Source organism: Neovison vison, chromosome 1 (assembly GCF_020171115.1).
Source record: "Neovison vison isolate M4711 chromosome 1, ASM_NN_V1, whole genome shotgun sequence".
NCBI lineage: Eukaryota > Metazoa > Chordata > Mammalia > Carnivora > Mustelidae > Neogale > Neogale vison.
In genome coordinates this window covers 70,205,745-70,227,457 of record NC_058091.1, presented here as the reverse complement: position 1 = coordinate 70,227,457, position 21,713 = coordinate 70,205,745, and the positions used below count along the sequence as shown (strand labels likewise).

At 41.1% G+C, this 21,713-nt stretch overlaps 1 protein-coding gene across 1 annotated transcript; it reads left to right on the top strand.

The window, feature by feature from the left end:
* Nucleotides 1–8,832: 8,832 nt before the first annotated feature.
* Nucleotides 8,833–20,457, top strand: SMLR1 (small leucine rich protein 1). The gene is made up of 3 exons (XM_044237600.1): nt 8,833–8,902; nt 12,322–12,558; nt 19,688–20,457. Exons 1-3 carry the CDS (start codon nt 8,833–8,835, stop codon nt 19,771–19,773), a joined length of 393 nt encoding a protein of 130 aa, XP_044093535.1. The 3' UTR covers nt 19,774–20,457.
* Nucleotides 20,458–21,713: the final 1,256 nt, after the last annotated feature.

Genomic DNA, 21,713 nt, shown 5'->3' with positions numbered 1-21,713 from the left:
GGGGTGCTTGGGCAGCTCAGTCAAGCGTCTGCCTTCTGCTCAGGTCATGATCCCAGCATCACCGGACTGAGTCCTGCCTTGGGCTCCCTTCTCAGCGGGGAGCCTGCTTCTCCCTGTACCTGCTGTTCTCTCTGCTTGTGCTCTCACTCTCTGACAAATAAATAAATAAAATCTTTTTTAAAAAGGCGTAAAATCAATCAATGATATCTGGGTTAGATTTCATTTCTGCTTTAGCTACACTCTGACGTGAATACTTATGTTTTCATTACTTTCCTTAAAAGTATAGGCCTTGGGGCGCCTGGGTGGCTCAGTGGGTTAAGCCACTGCCTTCGGCTCAGGTCATGATCTCCGGGTCCTGGGATCGAGTCCCGCATCAGGCTCTCTGCTCAGCAGGGAGCCTGCTTCCTCCTCTCTCTCTCTCTGTCTGCCTCTCTGCCTACTTGTGATCTCTCTCTGTCAAATAAATAAATAAAATCTTTAAAAAAAAAAAGTATAGGCCTTGTAACAATGACTTTCAAACTCCTAAAGGCAACCAATGGTTAGAAATACATACATACACACACACACCACACACACGCACACACCCTGTTCACAACTGTAAAACAAGTTTCACAAAACTCTTCTCTTTCCACATGAAATGCATTCAAATATTTTTCTCCATTTTGATTAATTTTTTAATACAATTCTGGCTGAGACCCACTAAATTGATTTCATGACTTGACACATGTTATAAAACACAAATGTTACATTTGTACAAGTGTGTATATACTTTATGTAAAATGTAATCCTTGGAGGAGGCATTGGGTGGTGGGGATTGTCGTAACAATAATGGCAGCTCTTCTGTACTGAGTGTGTTGTGCTATGGGAGAATTCGATTTAAAATGGTAATTATAGGGTCACTTGGGTGGCTCAGTCGGCTAAGCAGCAACTCTTGATTTTGGCTCAGTTCATGATCTTGGGGTTGTCATGAGATTGAGTCCTGGGTTAGGCTCTGAGCTACTTGAGATTCTCTCTCTCCCTCTCCCTCTGTCCCCCTCTCGGCTTGCATGCTAGAAATAAACTCATACATACGTACATACATACATAAAATGGCAACGTTCTAAACCAGGGGGAAAAAAAGCTCCTCTCTGACTTTATCACACAGAGTCTCTGGCGTCACTTCAAACCACCCCCCTTGCCCTCGGCCGCCTCACAACCCTCCTGCCCTTTAATACAGAACATGGCCATCTTTGGTGAATATTCCTCTGAAGAGAGGCCAATAAGTCAGAAGTGCCTTCCAGAGCCTGCACATAGCCAGAAATACCAATGAGATGGGTCATTAGCCTTCTGAAATTATGGCAAGAAGCCTAAATTAGAGAATTTAGAAATCACAAAATGGTCTGCAGAGCTGTCTGGTACTTCTCTCAGGATTTCCTTCTCTGGAAAATTTCTGTTCTCCCTCAGCAGCAGATCCAGGTTTGTAAGTCTGAAGCTTTATATTTTGTTGGGGAGGAGTCCCTGTTTTCAGAGAAAAAAAAAATACAAAGTTGCAGACACAAAATTCTGTATGAAAGAGAATACTCACAGAGACTGAGAAAGAAATGACAAATTTGTAACAAAAGAAGTTACAAATTTTAAAAAACTAACCACTTTTTAAATTTTTATGTATTTATTATTTTTTTTAATTCTGGAGCTTTTGTCAGTCTTTCAGTTTTTTATTTTGTCCTCCACTAGGAATTTCCTTCTTATCATATTTGAGTTTTGGTATGATCAATAATTTTGAAAAACACAAAAATAATCTGGAATCAAGGCATTACGAAAAGGATTAAGTATTTAAAATTGTCATTATATTGTGCTACATATAATAAAATGTATATTACATGCATTGAACTTTCAAAAAGATGTATACTTTGATATTAGAACACAGGTTTCTTCATTGACCTGCTCTCTAGGTGGTGATTCTGTGTGTTCTTTTGTCCAGAACTGCCCTCACTTCATCAAGACAAGATCCATCGTACACACTAAAATGTAATCCAATACTTGGGAATCTGTAAAATTGCACAAAGATACAATTACTGTTTATAGGACTATTGGTAACTGTTCTCCTCAGACTCTGTTCCCAAAATTTCTATTTTACCCAATTAACTCCAAAATTTATACTTTGTTTGTAGTTGTATATAAACTGTAGGAGATATGTTTCATTTTGACTGAGGAATAAGGAGAATCAAATCTTCCAGTTATAATTTTACATGCATGATATTTGGAACGTTTTTTCAGAGTCATTCAGGCTCCTTGTATTTCAAATCTAATTTCTCCTCCACTTCCGATATGCTTCTGAAGTCGAGTACCACAGGACATGTTCAAACTGAGTTATGACCTTTTTCCCCTGAACCTTTAGGTCATCCCACAGTGGATGGTAGGAGTATTCCCAAAGCCTTTCACACACCACAACTAGATACAACTTAACTATATGCAGAAATGACTGCAAACCACATATACATTCTAGTAACCCAATTAAATGTGTCCCCAACCCATCTTCCCCAAGACCTGTTCCAAATATGTCTATGGCTGCTCCAACGCTACATGACATGGGAGCATGGCAGAAGGGAAGTTGAAGTACAAAGATATGGGTCTTAATTAATTGCAATTAATGTATCTTTCTTTTGCAAACTTTACAAAAACCATGTCCAAGTGTATATATTTTCCGTATCCTTTCCTGGGTCTGGAAGAGCAAATGGAAGGTGCTGGCACTGAAACTTCATTAGCTTAAATTAGTGTAAGTCAGTCTCTGTTCTGATCTCTTAAATCATAAACATATTGACTGGTCAAAACTTAATGGGTGAAGGGAGAAAAAACCTGAATTGGCAGGACTTCCATCTCTGAGATTCCAAATACGTTCAAGCAACAGTCAACTTTCTGGTGTGTCAAAATGCCCTCATCTCCCTGGCTCTTGGAAGGCAAACATTCACCTTTATACAAATCCCAGAGAGCTACCCACTTCTGTTACAGCTTATTGCTAACGATGAGAAACATCTGATTTCTAAGGTCATACTAGATGGAATGGGATTGCAAAGATCTGTGTTCAGGTAGGCTTGTTCTAATGATCATTTCCAGGGAATAAAATAACCTTGCAAAGAGCAATGAGCTGACAACTGGGAAAATTTCATGAATGAGACAATGTTGATGCTTCTTGAATTGTTGGGGTCACTTTGTGCTAGTACCATGTACAAAAAAAAAAGCAAACAAAAATAAAAACAAAAAGCCCCACCATCATAATTTCTCATCATTTGTTCCTTATCCACTGTTCTCTACTTAAGGATCTAAAACCTATATGTTGATGTTTAGGGGCAAACTTTATGTTCAGAGCACCAGGACAAATCTTCTATCCTAATGGCCTATACCCAAAAACATGATCTATAGACCTTAATTCCCTGGGAGTCTCCTGGCAAAAAGGACCTGATAGTCCATTAAGTTTGGAAAAGGCTCATGCAGTATCCCTCTTGGGGATTCACAGTGTACCCTACTGAATTAAAGGCTCTACAAAACCTTGCAGTAAAGAAAGCTGCTCACCCTTGTGGAATGAATTGGAGTTTTGGAGATTAGACACAGAAATGGGCACATTTTCTTGGCCTCTTTATTTTCAGTGTTGTCAAACTTTCTAGATCCTATTTCTCAGAAGTATAATTTCTATTACTCGTCCTCTTTCTCAATGTGCCCCAGCCACTACAGGTCTTATTACATATCATTGATCAGGCCAGAAACATTTCCATTTCAGAAATTTAGTACATCCTATTCCTCCTGCCTACAATTCTGTTCTTTCAAATAGGAACATGACTCCTTCTTTCACTTCACTCAAGACCCTGCTCAAAAGTCAGCTTTTCAGAGAAACTTCTGAATTGTGTCCCTTCTTAGAATTCAGATGTCGAAGCTCTAATCTCCAATGTGATTAGGGCCTTTAAGGAAGTAGTTAAGGTATAATGAGCCATAAGTGTAGGTTTCTAACCTAATACGACTGGTACACTTCTAAGAAGGGGGGACACCAGGAATGCCTCTGAACAGGGAAGAGACCAAGTGAGGACACAGCAAGAAGGTGACCACCCTACAAGCCAAGGAGAAAGGTCTCAACAGAAACCAACTCTGCCAACACCTTTATCCCTGATTTCTAGCCTCCAGACTCTTTTTTTTTTCCAATTTATTTATTTTCAGAAAAACAGTATTCATTATTTTTTCACCACAGCCAGTGCTCCATGCAAGCTGTGCCCTCTATAATACCCACCACCTGGTACCCCAACCTCCCACCCCCCCGCCACTTCAAACCCCTCAGATTGTTTTTCAGAGTCCATAGTCTCTCATGGTTCATCTCCCCTTCCAATTTACCCAAAAGCACATACCCTCCCCAATGTCCATAATCCTACCCCCCTTTTCCCAACCCCCCTCCCCCCAGCAACCCACAGTTTGTTTCGTGAGATTAAGAGTCACTTATGGTTTGTCTCCCTCCCTATCCCATCTTGTTTCATGGATTCTTCTCCTACCCACTTAAGCCCCCATGTTGCATCACCACTTCCTCATATCAGGGAGATCATATGATATTTGTCTTTCTCCACTTGACTTATTTCGCTAAGCATGATACGCTCTAGTTCCATCCATGTTGTTGCAAATGGCAAGATTTCGTTTCTTTTGATGGCTGCATAGTATTCCATTGTGTATATATACCACATCTTCTTGATCCATTCATCTGTTGATGGACATCTAGGTTCTTTCCATAGTTTGGCTATTGTGGACATTGCTGCTATAAACATTCGGGTGCACGTGCCCCTTTGGATCACTACGTTTGTATCTTTAGGGTAAATTCCCAGTAGTGCAATTGCTGGGTCATAGGGCAGGAACACGGCAGGGATGTCCATTATCACCACTGCTATTCAACATAGTACTAGAAGTCCTAGCCTCAGCAATCAGACAACAAAAGGAAATTAAAGGCATCCAAATCGGCAAAGAAGAAGTCAAATTATCACTCTTTGCAGATGATATGATACTCTATGTGGAAAACCCAAAAGACTCCACTCCAAAACTGCTAGAACTTATACAGGAATTCAGTAAAGTGTCAGGATATAAGATCAATGCACAGAAGTCAGTTGCATTTCTCTACACCAACAACAAGACAGAAGAAAGAGAAATTAAGTAGCCTCCAGACTCTTGTCTCTAGAGGCTGAGAAGCCGAAGAGTAGAGTACAGTGGATGGATGTTTGGGCTCTGTGTTCAAAACCTAGCTCTTCTACCTTCTAATGGTGTAATCCTTGATGAGTCACTAAAACTCCAGGAGATTTTCTGTCTGTAGAATAGTGATGAGAAAAACAGCTCTTACTCCAAGGCATTGATGTAAGACTGTAATGACACACAACACAAGCAATGATTAGAATACTGCCCAGAAAAATACATGCATTTGATAACAGGTACCCACTATCGCTTAGTGTCTATTTTCTCCTCTGGAATGTAGTAAGTTCTGTAAGGACAGGGAATTGGTCTTAACCAGAGATACGTTCATAGTCACCAAATCAGTGCCTCCAGGGCACATGTTAAGATCTTAATAAATATTATTTGCCTGGAAATATGAAGAAATAAAAGCTGGTAGACAGTCCTATAAAGTTCACACAGAATGTAGGTCCTGCATTATCTCTTCTATGATCATACTTTTTTTTTTTTTTGTAATTGAATGAGCACCTTATAACCCATCATTGCCACATGATTTCAGAGCACTCATTTTTCTGCTGACCGTAGTACTGATGCCAGGTCATAGTACTTAGTTATGAGCCAAGCTAGGAGGGGCAGTTAATAAAGGGCCAAAGAATATAGGGTTTCCCACTCAAAGGGGTTGTCAGAACTACATTTACCTTGTGGGTGGTGCTTGGTTTCGGCAAAACGTCATGCATATAATGAAGTCAAAGCACTTCATTTGAAATTCACTAGTTGTGTTTGTGCTGAACTTTTTGTATTGTACATAATTTTATAGCTTCGGTATCAGTCGATGGAACGTAAGCACCTTCCACTGATGGACTTCAGAACTTTCATTAGCCCATGACATGTCATTGGGATGAATCATTCTTTGTGGCTCAGGCAGATAGATGCGGAATCCAAACCAGGGCCCTGGTGGGTTTGATATTATCTATAATAGGCCACAATTACCTGAGGTCGGCTTTTGCCCATGTCATTCTTTAGAATGAGTCATTCTTTGTGGCTCAGGCAGACTGATGCAGAATAGAAATCAGGCTTGGTGGGTTTGGTATTACCTGCAATAGGTCACAATTATCTAAGGAAGACTTTAGCCCAGCTCTCACCAAGAGTATAGTAGGTGATGTACGAGTAGTCCCTAGGCATTTTCTCACCAAATATCAAAATCTACAACCACTTGTTTCTTAAATAATCATGTAAAATCAACAATGGGAGCATTCACTATAAGGAAATCAGTAGGAGAGTGTAATTCCCAATATGTTATTTATGTCCCTTAATTTTCACAGATGTGTATTTCCCAGTAAGACTAATGCATGGTAAAGAGCCAGGTGAAGAATTTGCTGTAGTTGTGATAGGAAATTGCACATTGCCTATGGAATCCCACCCTGAATTCCAGTAAATCACATAGATTACCAGTGTGTCGACCATCCCCATCCTTCTATAGCTGCTATGCTTACTAAATATAACTCCAAGCAGCCAGTTTGGATTGGGATAAGAGCCTTTATAAATAAAAGTTTCCAAGCTCTCTAGGATGTTTTAATCAATTCTAATATTTAATCTTCTAGAAGTTCCCAGTCCTTTGGCATTTTTCATAATTTAAGAAAACCTTTAATACTAGCAGTAATCACAAATCAAAGTCTAAAAAGCAATACCCTTTGCAACAGCATTAAAAAATATGAAACTTTTAGGCATAAATCTGACAAAAAATGGTCAAGACTAGCATACTGAAAACTATAAAACGTTGTTGTAAAAAGCTAAAGAAGATCCACAGAAAAGGGAAACACATGTGATGTTCTTGGGTCAGAAGACTCACTATTGTTTAAATATCAATTCTCTCCTCATATTGATTCTCTCCTCATTTACAGATGCAATGCTATGTCAAGGAAAATTCTAAGAGGACTTTTTATAAAAATTGGCAAAGTAATCCTAAAATTCACATGGAAATGAAAATGACCTGTACTAGCCAAAATAGCTCTGGAAAAGAACAAAGTTGGTGAGCTTAGAGTACCTGATTTCAAGACCTATTTTAAGTCCATGGTCATCAAAACAGAATGGCACTGGTTTAAAGATTAACAGCAGTATACAGAATACAGAATGCAGAAATAATTGAACTTCTGATTTGTGAAAAAGGTGCAAAGGTAATTCAGGAGCAAGAATTGCTTTGTCCACAAATAGTGTTGGAACAATTGAATATCTGTATGCAAAAAGAAAATACTCTAACCCCTATCTGTCATCATATATAAAAATTAACTCACAATAAATCATAACCCTAAATATAAAAGCTTAAACTACAACACTGTTAGAGGAAAACATAAGAGAAAGTCTATGTCATCTTGAGCTAATGGAAGATTTCTTAGACATGACATGAAAAGCACAGTCCATAGAAGAATAACTTGGTTAACTGGACTTCATTAAAATTTAAAACATCTATGTTTCCAAAGACATGGGTAAGTGAATGAAAAGACAGAGCTAGAATAGAGGAAAAAATCCTTGCATATCATATGTATGATAATTGACTTATATCCTGAATATACAATTAACCCTCAAAACTCAGGGAGAAAATAATCTAATTTTCTTAAAACATGCAAAAATGTTGAACAGACACTTGGGGCACCTGGGTGGCTCAGTGAGTTGAGCCTCTGCCTTTGGCTCAGGTCATGATCTCAGGGTCCTGGGATCAAGCCCCACATCAGACTCTGCTCAGGGGGGAGTCTGCTTCCTCCTCTCTCTCTGCCTGCCTCTCTGCCTATTTGTGATCTCTGTCTGTCAAATAAATAAAATCTTTAAAAAAAAATGTTGAACAGACACTTTATGAAATAAGATACATAAAATGGCAAACAGGTACATGAAAAGATGTTCAACATCATTAGGGAACTGCATATTAAAACCGCAGTGAGTTTCCACTAAGTGTCATTGGAATAGCCAAAATAAATGACCATACCAAGTGTTGGTGAGCATGTGAAGAAAACAGAACTCTTATAACACTGCTGGTAGAGATACAAAATGATGTAACTATTTTGGAAAACTGGTTGACAATTTCTTAAAAAGTTAAACATACATCCAGCCATTTACTATCTCCCCAAGAGAAATGAGATCACCTGTCCATCAAAAGAACTATACAGGAATGTTCACAGCAGCTCTATTTGTAGTATCCTACTGTGAAAAAACACCCAAGTGTCCACCAACAGGTTACTGGATAAAAAACTGATATCCAGGCGCCTAGGTGGCTCAGTGGGTTAAGCCGCTGCCTTCGGCTGAGGTCATGATCTCAGGGTCATCGGGCTCTCTGCTCAGCAGGGAGCCTGCTTCCCTCTCTCTCTCCGCCTGCCTCTCCATCTACTTGTGATTTCTCTCTGTCAAATAAATAAATAAAATCTTTAAAAAAAAAAAAAACAAACGGATATCCACACAATGAAGAGCTATTCAGCAGTGTAAAGTTGTGTATTAATATGCACAACATGGATGAATTTCAAAATTATTATGCCAAGTGAAAGAAGCTAGACAAAAAAGAGACATACTGTATGATTCCACGTATATAAAATCCTAAAAAATGCAAACTAACTCATAGTAACGTAACAGATCAGGGGATGACTGTGGATTAGGGGAGCATGATGGGTGGGGAGAGAGATGGCAAAGGAACATGAGAAAACTTTTGGGGTGATGGATGGGTTCATCATTTGTGACAATGAGCTCACAGGTATATATGCATAGGCCAAACTTACCAAGTTGTATAGTTTATTATGTCAATTACATCCCAAAAGAGCCATTTTTGGGGGAAAAAAGTATATTTTTAGTTTATAATGTTAAATATGTTTATTTTCTCTAAGTAAATAGTTTAAAAGCCTATAAAACATAGATTTTCTTTATTTTCCCATAGTTTGGCACAAACTCTCTTTTTTTAAAATTATTTTTAATTTTTATTTTAACTTTTCAGTGTTCCAAGATGCATTGTTCATGCACCACACCCAGTGCTCAGGCAACACGTGCCCTCCTTAATACCCACCCCCAGGCTCACCCAACCCCACCCCTCTCCCTCTAGAACCCTCCGTTTGTTTCTTAGAGTCCACAGTCTCTCATGGTTCGTTTCCCCCTCCAATTTCCCCCAATTCACAGAAGAGCCTTTTTAAGGAAAGAGTAAGCCTTTAAGTTCACTTCACAGATTGCACCTCTTAGAATTCTCCATGTGGGTCAGAATTAGCTCAGAGCCCGTCGCTGACACCACTTCTCACTCTCTCCTTCTTGGAACTTTCTTTTGCAACCATTTCCTGACTTGGCATCCTCTGAGTTCCTCTCCTACCCCACAGAGCCTTTGGTTTCCTTTCCTGCTTCTCTCCTTCCTCCCATGTCTTATGTGAGCATGTTCTTTATGGTCTGCATCTGGTCTCTCTTTTATTCTCATGCACACTCCTTCTTGAGCAATCTCTCCACCCACTCTGCCCCAGCCGCCATTTGTACTCTAAGAACTCCCAATCTACACTGCAAGACTTTGTCCCCTCTCCTGACCTCCAGATTTCCACAGGCTTCCCCTTCCATACCTCCAATTTAATGAGTGCATAACTGTAAATGTTCCCCCACCCAAACCTGCTGCTCAGCCTGCATTCAGGTCTCCCCTAACAGCACTACCATCCCCCCAGCTACCCACGCCAGGCATCACACAGTGGATGAGAGCACAGGCTCCGGAATACAGTCCCAGTTCTGTCACTTATTACATATGCATCTTGGGAAAGTTATTTAACCTCTCTGGGCCTCATTTCTTCATTTGTCTAATGAGTCTCTTCCTTTTAAGGTTACTCTGAGGGTTAAATAAGATACACATAGAGTATGAGATGCCTGATACATAGTAAGTGCTCAGTGATTAGTAGCATCATGGGTGACATTTACTTCTCTAATAATTCACCAAGGACTGTTCATGTGGTTCCCGCCAGCCCCCTGTCCTGCTCTTTTCCTTCCCTCTGCTGCTCCCATCTCAGATTTCTTATATCTTGATACCATGTTGAGACAGCCTATTCTGAACTTTCTTCCATCAGTCCATTCTGTCAAGGGTTACCTAAGTGAGCCCAGGTCAGCTCATGCATTTCCATCATCAAAGACCTTCCACTGGTCCTCCTTGTCCAAACAGCACAGTTCTTAGCATTCAAGACAGGACCCCACTTTTCCACCTTCGTATCTCTGGTCTGAACCCCCTATCAGTTGGGTACTCTCATTTCTTCCCTGTCCTCCATAGACCCTTCTCTACAGTCACATGTTTGTCTAAGAAGGTCGTTCCACGACTCCCCATCCCAAGGCTCAGCTCAAATGCTATCCTTTTAATGAACTTGGCCCAATTCCCTAACTGGAATTAATCAGTCTCTTTTCAGTACTTCCATTGCACTTTATATGTCAAATTAGGAGCTTAATTATTGTCATTTATATATTTGCCTTACTCTTACTTACCTTGGCTAGGCATTCAGTGAAGGCCTGAGTGTTGACTGGAATGAAGTGGAAAGAAAGAGCATGACATACAGTCTGCCCAACAGCTGCCTAACATCTCCCTGGTAATGTCACCTGCTCATGGAGTTTCTTTGTAGACTGACACTTTACAAATTAGCATCCTGTTCAAGCTGAAAGAGCACCAGAGAGCCACCTCATTGGAAAGCACTCAAGAGAAAAAGCAACAACACCACTCAAGGGTCTGTGGAGGGAGAGAAGAGAAGCAAATAAGGTACGACAGATGCTGACTTAATCTTGGCTATTCTAAATGGCTTTTTCTGCAATTAAGATGTATCTCTTCTGAGAGGAAGCTGTTTACTGTTCACGGCTGAGGAATGCAAGCCAAGCATCCCAGAGATGCTCTCCATTCTTCTCATTTTATAAATTAGGGTGCCACTTTACAAGGGGCCTAAGACTCTGAGTGGCCATGCAAAATCTCTGAAGAAAAAAATTAAGAGACACTCACAAGAGCATGCACTTGATAGAATCTTCCAGCCACTCACCCAGGCAGCTGCCAAATGGGGAAAGGGACAGGGTTAGAATATGAAAAGAGGTTATAACATAAACCCAAGAAGATGGCTGTCAATTTCCCCTCCAGATTTCCCAAATTCTCCAGGAGAGTCTTTCATTACGGAAATGATTCTTTCCATTGCTTTTAGTTTAGTAGACCAGTATCTCTGAACTATTTTTTTTACTAAAGCAGTCAGTGGGAACTCAACTTAGTCAATACATCAGTATCAAAATGATTTACTGCCCTTTTTTTCCCCAGAAACTCTGTAGTTACCACACAAACCACAACACTAGCATTCAGGGCCCAACTTCTACTATTAATTGTGGACCCAGAGAAACGTGTAAGCAAAAGGTAACTAAGAGTACAAACTACTAAAGCAGTGAGCAAAAACTGATGCTTCAAGGGGAGAAGGTTGAGGGGCTATAGAATATCATTGCCATCACTATCAACACTGCAGCCATTACCTCTTCCAGTGTCTATTTCTACTCTCAGAAAGCAGGGGCCATGACTGGCTTATACTATTCTTCATATAGCCAGAGTCTAGCTGAGGGGTTAGGTTCTAGTAGAATTAAACATGTGTTGAATAAATAAATATACCAGGGCACCTCTCAGAAAAGTAATTCCGAGGAGGACCTACTAGGAAGTTTTTACATTTGGAAAGAATATTGCTCCTTCTTCCTAGATATTATTTATATCAACTACATATGAAGGAAAATTGACTTTTTCTAGACACAGGCTCATAGGTACATGAGCATGGCTACTCAGTAATTTTCAATTCTGAAATTTAGAAAATGTAGGAAAAATTCTTCTCATGTCTGGGAAGAATATAAATATCTATATTTGGGAAGAATATAAATTTCTATATCTATAGCTGGGAAGATATAAATATCTATAACAATGAGTTTTGCTTGGAGTCACATACTTTTCATCCCAGATAAACTGAATACAAAGAAATCTAGCCCTCCTGGTGTCATTCCCAGCCCTGCCAGATAAATGCTTCTCTCTGGAATGGGTTAGAGGAATCACATTACAATCCTTCTACACTTCGTAGCTGAGTTACAGAGTAACCTGCCAGCAATCCTCTCAGATTCACCAGGCTGTTGAAATAGAGCAAAGTCCACAAGATTTCCACTTAGATGTGCTGAGCAAAGGCCAGAGCCCCAGAACGAAACAAGTACAGACTCTGAGCAAAGCTCCCCTCATCCTGAGAGTGAACCCACTGGCCCCTGGGATCCAGGGATTGGCAATGACCCCTGTAATGCTGGCACTCATGAGGGAGCTCCCTGGGTGGTTCCTGGTCACTGGGGTCTTCCTACCCGTGGCTCTGCTGCTGTTCCTTCTCATCGCCTACTTGAGGATCAAACTGATGGAGGGTAAGTGTGAAGCCACACCAGGCAGTGGCTTGAAGTCCTTTCCTATGGAACACATTCGCAAAAAGCCAATGCAAGGTCAGTGTTTCTGGCGGGGGTTCTGGGGCAATACCTGGTTATACCTGTGGGTACTTGCCACCAAGCACTCTCTTCGGATCTCTTAGTTGGTGAACAGGCAGCGTGATCCTTCCAGCAGTGCGGATCCTGAGCAAGGCTCTGTGGATCTGCGGTGAGGACCCCTTAACTGTAGCCCTAACCCTGACCCGGACAGATGAACTGTGAATCAGTGATTCTGACCTATGATTGCTTCTCTCTCTCTCTGGCAGGACAATATATCCCACAAATGTTAAAACACATATCATGGTCTGCATTCTATCCCTGACAGACACCTCTGTGCTTGTGTCGTGAGTGTGAGTGTGTGCACGCACACTTCTCTCTCACCCATGGAACTTTGATTAAGAAAATGTGCCAAACATTGTGCTATCAGAGTGTTTGGCAAATGTCGAGCCCTAACAGATAGTTGAGGGCTTGGTGTAAGCTTTTCATGAGACTATTATCTTAAGGAAAAACAAAACAAACAAAGTACAAACAAAAACCTCAGGATCTCAAAGTGATTCAGACATAGGCAGTTGGGTCCTGCTATAATTAAATTAATGAAGCTGAACTGTGACTTCATAGACTAAATGTTAATAATGTGTCCAGAAATCATTAAATTAATATCATAGAGGTTAATATTTATTTTAGCAATAGCAACAAAAACCAGTACTATTTAAGTTGGATGGTGTCATATTAAAGCACTATAAATTTGAGAATCATTCCTTTCCCACAAAAACTAGCCAAGTCCAGGCAATGCCTTTATGAATGCCATTCTATAAAACATTTTCAGAATCCTGAATGAATAAGGCCATCACATCTGACCTAAAATCAAGTAGAAGTACAACTGGGGATATTTTCTTTTTATGGGGGGGCAGGGGTGAAGGGAGAGGGCGACAAAATCTTAAGTAGGCTCCACACCCAATGTAAAGCCTGACGCAGGGCTCGATCTCACAACCCTGAGATCATGACCTGAATCGAAATCAAGAGTCAGATGCTTAACTGACTGAACCATCCAGGTGCCCTGGCAATATTTCTAAGATGAGATTTAGAACATAAATTCTAGGGACACCTGGGTGAATCAGTGGGTTAAATCCTCTGCCTTCAGCTCAGGTCATGATCCCAGGGTTCTGGGATCGAGCCCTGCATCGAGCTCTTTGCTCAGCGGGAAGCCTGCTTCCCTTCCTCTCTCTCTGCCTGCCTACTTGTGATCTCTGTCTGTCAAATAAATAAATAAAAATCTTTAAAAAAAAAAGAACATAAATTCTAGAGGACATTATAGAGCACATTATAGAATCACAAGTTTCCAATCATAACATACTCAAATATCCCCCAGCCTTTCTTTTTTTTTTTTGTCTCATTTTTATGAACAACCCTCTTGTTGAATGACCCAGCTGTATTCTGTCTTGCTGTGCACCATTCCATGTGATAAATCCTTTTCTTTATTAAGTTAGTTTATCCTCCATGGCCTTAAGACCAGTCTACAGGACATTCTGCCGCCTAGCCATTCATTAACACTTAGCTCTGGAAAAAAGGCTCTGAAAAAAGAAGAGAAAATTAGAAATCCCCAGGATCCTAACTATGGGATTTTAACCTTCCAAACTGGTTGAATGCCTAACCATTGCAAACATTTCCATTTTGAAAGTCTTTTAAAGCTGCTGCAATGGCCGTTGTCATTCACAGGCATCCCAGGCCTCCAGTGACACTGAGCACCTTATGGAGCAGTGACAGGATGCTGATGTCACAGTCAGAGACCTGAATTATTCATGTCACTCCCAAGTTTCATCTCTGGCTGCCTTTTTGGGTAAATAAATGTTTAGTATCTCAAAAATGGGTCAAGCCTTAAATGAGGCAATCAACAGACCAATATAGCCTCATGGATTCCAAAATCTCTTATTGGCCTCTACTTATCACTTGCTATAGGTCAGATGGCTCAGCAAGACAAATGGTATTTGGGACAGACTCTTCTTCAAAAAAGGATGAATCTTGGTTTTACAGCCTTACTTATCCCTGGATGACTTCTGGGGGAAAAACGTCTATAATCTGCAAAAATTAAAATTAAATGGGTCTATGGTATTTTGCTTATTTAGATAATGGAGATAATTACGAGGTATAGATGTCAATCACATTCCTTCAGAAGGCCCTGGAGAAGGAAGCCTGCCCTTGGCAGTGTGGCCCGGCAGCAAAGGGGGCTGATGCTGGACAAAATGCAGGCAATGTGTGCACACAGTGCCGGGCCCCAAGGACATGCTCAGCGTGAGCACTAGGATCATTGCACAGTGACACCCTCATTCTTAGACACATCTCTGCCCATGTAAGTTGTCTAGAAATCAAAGCCTCCATGTTTTGCAACAACAGTGTCCCCTGGGTAGAGTCCTTTCACCAACTCTGAGGCTTCTTCCAAATGTGCACCATACTGCTGGGTAGGAAGAGTTCTCATGCATTCATTCAACACATATTTGAGAAGCTACCATATACCAGAGATTGTTCTAGATTCTGGAACAGAATCTTACTATGGACTTTCAGAATGGAGACAACAATCCCAGGTCCATAAAACCACAAAAGGCATCTGGTGAAACGTTTAGAATTTGGAGGACAGACTTTGCAAATCTCTCTGTTTCTGGTTCTGGCCTCCTTACAGGTCTGGTCAATGACCTGAAGAATGACCTGCCCTTCTCCCTAAGTCTTGTCCCAGCGCTGGAGCAGAGCACTCCCACTAGAAGCAGAACCCTCCAAACAGTGAAGAGGCCCCCACAATGATGTAATGAGCCTCCACTTTCTGTGGTTCTTCTCCGTGGTCCCCTTTTGTTGGCTCTCACTGAAGTGTGCCTGGAGCTTCTGGGCTACAGGTGAGGAGCACAGGAGGGGTGAGGGAGGAGATGGAAGAAGTCAGTAAGTCTCTCTGCATCAGTCACGTAATGTGGTAGGGGTCCATCTGAGGCTTATTGTTGGAAAGAATACTAATGACTGTCGGTACACTGTTGCCAGCAGCTTGCTAAGGAACCATCTGCAGGATACCAAGAGAGCACTGTCCTGCTGACTGGCCCAAAGAAGGCTTCTCTCTTGTTTTCATTCAGTTGAGACTGGGTCCTGAGGGTGGTGGGATAAGACTAGTAAAGACCCTGGTAACTATTCCTTGTAGGTACCTGGCCAAGATAGCAGCTGAGGGACACCCTGCATTGTTCCTCTCTCTCCAGAATTTTCTATTCCAACCGAGCTTTGCTTATGTTTCCCTCTTCTTCCCAGTGGGAACTGTGCATCCTTTTCTGGAATAATTCCTGATAACATTTTCCACTGTTAGCAGACAACCTTAGTCTAAACATATTTTCATTTTTCTGTGGGTCTGTTCCCTTTATTTCCAAATTTTTCTTTAAAAAAAAAAAAAAACTTTAACAACATTTTTTAAAGGTAGCTCTTTCTGTAGATGTTTGCCTATGTGTAAATAGTAATATCTTTTCTATAGTTTGAGGGCAATTGAGATCACATGCCCCAAATAAAATATGACCAGCTTGTATCTTTATTTAGCAGCTCTCATTTAAAAACTGTAACCAGATGGTCAAATGTCATGTCATTAATCTTCCAACCAGGGTTATGGTAAGTGTAATCATTCCTATTTTGTGCCTGTAAAGAAAGGGACATTGACAGATTAACTGGTGTGTTCACAGAACCCCAGAGTCTGATGTTCTGAAACAGAAAATTAGTTTGCCTGGCCCATACGTCCTAGTCCATCAGCCAAGAGAGGCATTTTAAGATGTGATGGAAAGCATGTGGAGGTATTGTAATCACTCAACATTAATCCCTACACTTGAAGCCTTGGGAGGTAATGGTGCATGTAAATTTAATTAGTATGTAGACAACATCAATTTTCTCACAAAGGAAGAAGGAAAATTCTCTAGCATCCTGCACTCTTCAATCTCTGTCAGTTGCCTTGAGGAGCAGCTCTTCAGGTGCAGGTCTGACTCTTGAACTTCCCATCAGTGAAACCCTTCATCCACCACTCCTGTGGCCATTTCATACCATCTAGAGTAGAAGTTTTGATTATCTCACCTCCCCAACTCCTGAGATTCCTAAACCTCTACTTCTGGTATTATTCTTTGCCCCCAAAATACCATCATGCTGATAAAGGACAAATTGCTCCCTAAATAACCAACACTGCCCAAATATTCTTTTTTTGTTTGTTTGTTTTTGATGTCTATTGAATGCCTGAAAGTTTTTGTGTGGGGTTAGATCCAGCAACTTACATTTTAAAACAAACACCTCAAGTCTGGAAAATGTGCAGGTGGCTAGACGTCTTTCACTAAACTTCATATATATGTTTTGGTAGTCAGCAGTCAAAAGGGGAAAAGACACGTATTTGGAAAAAAATCAGATTAATGTAAGGGTTAGTAGAGTGAAATTGTTAAGAGCTTTCAGACCACGGAATCAAATCAAACGCGGTTTGAATTCTTGATGTCACAATGGCCACCCAACCTCTTAAAGTTCAGTTTCTTCATCTCTAAAATAGAATAATAGCAGGAAATAGCTGTAAGGTTGGTGTGGGGTTTATATGAGGTGATACATACAAGGTTAACAATGCCTATTCCAAAAACTAGTAGTTATTATTATCCCTGGTAGCTTATAAATCCCAAGAAGCCATGTTTTATCATTATAATAAGAGCTATTATTAAAATTATCCTGTAATAATTAAGTAAATTGTCCAAATCACTCACCTAGAAAGTGGTAGAGACAGGAAATGAACCCTGGCCGACCAGCTCTAAAATTAGCCCACACACAACTCCTGGAGTATTGAATACAGTATTGAATAGTATTGAACCCAGATGACATGTTCAACAGATACCTGTTGAATGGATGAATCTTTTCGGCCAAGACAAACAAACTTACCACAAACATGGAAGGCAACTGTGGGAGAATTTTAAATAAGGGAAGGATTTTAGAAAAGCTTTGAGAGGATTTAATCTCTATGTAACAGGAGTAATTATTTCTGATGGTGAATCCTCAGCATAAAGAGGTCACCCTGAGTCAAAGAGGCTGCATTTCATCACCTGTGGTCCAACAGGAGAACTTTGATGCCTGCAGAATGTCCACCATAATGAACTCAGGTGTTGTCAGGGCCACCGCCGGTCTCACCGGGCTAGTACCTCTCAACGCGCTCCTTAATAGATTGATGAGGTAAAACGATGGCCAGGCCACAAGCTGCTTCAGGAGACAGGTGAATTCTTGCTCTTATTCTCTGCATGTTACCTTACACCGGATACCGTGGACTGGAGAGCTAACTCCTTGTGGATTGATGAGCTTCCTCTTGGTCTCTCGACTCGGGTTCTCCACTCCTAGAGTGCTCTTCCTTTGATCCCATTACTCAGGTCACCAATTTTCAGTTCTACAGTTTGCATTCTGGTTCCTCATTCAAAGCACTTGTGTAGTTAGTCTTCGGTATGTAAGAACTAAAGGGAAGAAATACTCACATTTCAATGAGTTTAGTGTCTAAGCCAGGGGCCATCTCAAGCAACACCTTGGAAAAGCAATAATTTAATGGACAGGCAGTGTAACCGACTGGTTGAGAGTGTGGGCTCTGGAATCAGACTGTGTGGGATGGAATTCTGGATCCATCTATTTTTGGGATCGTAGGCAAATTGCTTCCTCTTGATTTCTCCCTGCCTCAATTTGCTCATCTGTAAAGTAAGACTAACAAGGATGACTACAGCAGAATGCCATTGCGAAAATTAAATGTGATAAGACATGCAAAAGGATTCACACAGTATCTGGCACATAATAAGTACTCAATAAATATTAGCTATTCTATCTTGAGGCTCATGCAGCCTATGGCCTGTCACCATCCAATGCATACGTAACACCTCCAGACTATGATGGCAAGCCATCACGGAGGCCTAGAACTCAGGTCAAGGAGAGTGCATTTGTCCTGGGGCACATGGCATATAAAATGTCTGGCAAGGGGTAAGTTGCTTGGATTCGATACAGGAACCAAAGGGAAGATTTTCAGGCTCAAGTCTATAAACATGTGTTACTTCCCATAAGATTGCAAACTCCTGGTCTTTGGCTTTGGATAACCCGAATAATTATAATTCTGAAAAGAAAACTGGTAAGAGTAAAAGCAGGTTCAGTGGTGTGTGTTGGCGGTGGTCAGGAAGGGAGATATAGATATAGATATAGATATAGATATAGATATAGATATAGATATAGATATATAGATGCAGATTTTTTTTTCCTGTATCAGGAAGATCCCAGATCCCAAGCAATACTTGTGGGGATCTCAAGAGAAATCTCAGGGCTCAAGATCATATATGTTATTGCCAATGAAGAACAATGGAAGCTATGGAAGCAGATAAGAAGACACAGAATGATAGTGCATAATAAAAGCCGAAAGGAGGAAAATAACTGGTGTGTGGTGGGCTTGTGTCAAATGCTACAGGGAAGGAAGTTGGGGGCTGAAAAATGCCACCAGATTTTGTAATTGGGACATCGCTGATGAGTTTGAATAGTTCAGTAGAGTAGCTTTAACTGTAGCCATGTTTTAAGGGGTTAAGGAATGTGCAGGTGGTAAAAAGTTAAAACAGAGTTTTCAGTAAAGGATGTCAAAAGGTAAAAGGGAGAAGACTAATTTGGCATATCTAAAGACTAAATGTGCCCAACACATTTTGGGACAGGGTCAGAGACAGAAACTCTGTCTTATTCATTTTCACATCCCCAGCCCCCATTGCTTTATGGATGCTTATTGAATGAGGGAGTCCAAATACATTTAATCAGCACTTAATCTGCTAAATATCAAATACCCTTAGCACATAACAAGGATTACAGTGGTACTTTGCCCACTACAGTCGGGGCCACTCTTTCACAATAAGCATTTACATTTCTGTTGGAAGTTGCTGGGGAGGGAGGGGTGACCCTGCAACAGGCCTTGCTCTGGGGACCCGGCCTTGAGTAACTTCTAGAAACGCTGGCCAACACCCACACATGAGTCGTCCATGATCCAGGGCAGGCACTCTGCTGCCTCCAAGGTATTAATTGGTAATTTTCCTTTCAGTTAACAAAGAACTGTCGCAGACCCCCCAACACCAGCACAAACACAAGGCTGTCTCTGACCTGTACCAGAGGAGGAAAAGAACGTGACCTGGGGACTGACCGGTAGCAAATTTCTACTGAGCAGAGAGCAACGGTCAATGGCTTAGCTCCTAACATAAGTTCATAAACTCTAACAACAACACAAATAGAATACTAAAAAGCTGGTTCCGAACCACTTTGCAAAGTGGCAGCTGTTACCCTGGGGAGACGTCTACAAGACTCCGTTAAAGAGCAATTCGTCGGAGAGTACCAAGAATACAAGATTTTCTTGGATGTGCAGTATGGACTGGACACTTAGCATCTTTTTAACTTTTATAAGACTCTGTCTATTCTGAAGGACACTATTTTTTAAATAAAACTCAAGTATCCTTATTACATAATCCCATGGAAGCGTACGTTATTCTGATTTTGTTAGTGAAGCAGCTCTGGTAGAGAACAAACATTGGCAAAAGACGAGTACCTTGAGGTCTCTGCGGATTCCCTCTTTGAGAGTTATTCCCACTCCCTCCACCTGCCGCACCACAACTCTTAAATGACGTCCTTCCAGGCATCACTTCCAGCCCTGGGGTTGCTACTCTCCCTTTTCCAGCTGTCTCCACAAATCACATCACCCTTGTGATGACCCACAAAACAAGTGGAGTCTCTCCACACCAACGAAGGCAGCTTTCATCAAGAAATGACGCCTGGGTGGCTCAGTTGGTTAAGCAGCTGCCTTCAGCTCAGGTCATGATCCCAGGGTCCTGGGATCGAGTCCCACATCGGGCTCCTTGCTCGGCAGGGAGCCTGCTTCTCCCTCTGCCTCTGCCTGCCTCTTTGTCTGCCTGTGCTCGCTCACTCTCTCTCCCTCTGTCTCTGACAAATAAATAAATAAAATCTTTAAAAAAAAAAAAGAAATGTCTTAGAAATACTGGCAATTTGCTAGTGGGCAAAGGGAAGAACAGGACGGTCATGTAACTCATACGGAGAGTAGCTCAAGCATTTGTCTCTAAAACCAAAACATCAGGGAGCTATTTCTAAATAAGGAAAGAAGTCAACATTTCACTAGCAGAATTCTTTTTTCAGGGGGAGCCCCAAGGAGCCAACATAGATAACCAAAAAGAAACACTTAATTCAAAGTGGTCATTAAAATAGATTGAGTACTCTTGTGCTCTCCACAGTTTTCTAGTCAAGACCAACAAAAGATGCTTCCCGTGTCCTAAGCAGGAGTCTGATGATATTCCAGTCTTTGCCTGTGAATCTAACAGGCTATTAGCATGATTAACTTTATAAAATGTACTGAGTTTGGTCACCTGTAAGAAATGTACCAACTTCTGTGATCCATCATCTTACGAACGATTGTGCAAATGACCAAAAGCAAGAAGGCACCACTGGTGCTGGGTATTTTCTTAGCTACCTCTCTCCCCACTCCAAACTCTTCACATGCATCCAGAGTCATTAGTCTCCATTTGCCCTTCTTGCCTCATGTAAAACTCAATGTTTGAAGACACTCATTCTGTGTTTTATTGCATTTGATTACAGTGGAACTGTCTGCTGGGGCTTTCAGACAGAGGTGATTTAAAATAACAGTGTTCGTGCCATATGGAAGGAATACTAATACTCTATCAGTTCTGCGAGGGAACTCTTTTTAGCCCCTGATGGAAATCAGCTTGTGTAAAAATGCTTTCTTTAACAGAAGGCGTGAAAGGATGCATCGTCTTCCCAGCTGGCCACCAGGGTTGGCTTCACCTTCTTCTGGAAAGATGGGAGCCTGGCTTTTGATTCTGGTGGAGGCCAGTCCACCGTCTCTTCCTGCCCAGGGAAAATGCGTCCCAGCTATGGTGATAATAGATGAGCTCCACATACATGTGCAGCAATAAGCATAACCAAGGAGTTCAAAGCAAGATCCCTTTCTTTTGTTGCTGTTGAGACTAATTTCCAATGAAATCCTGAGCAGATTCATAGTTTTTGTATGTAGAGAGAAACAGAAACATGTTTTCCCATGGAAAGGC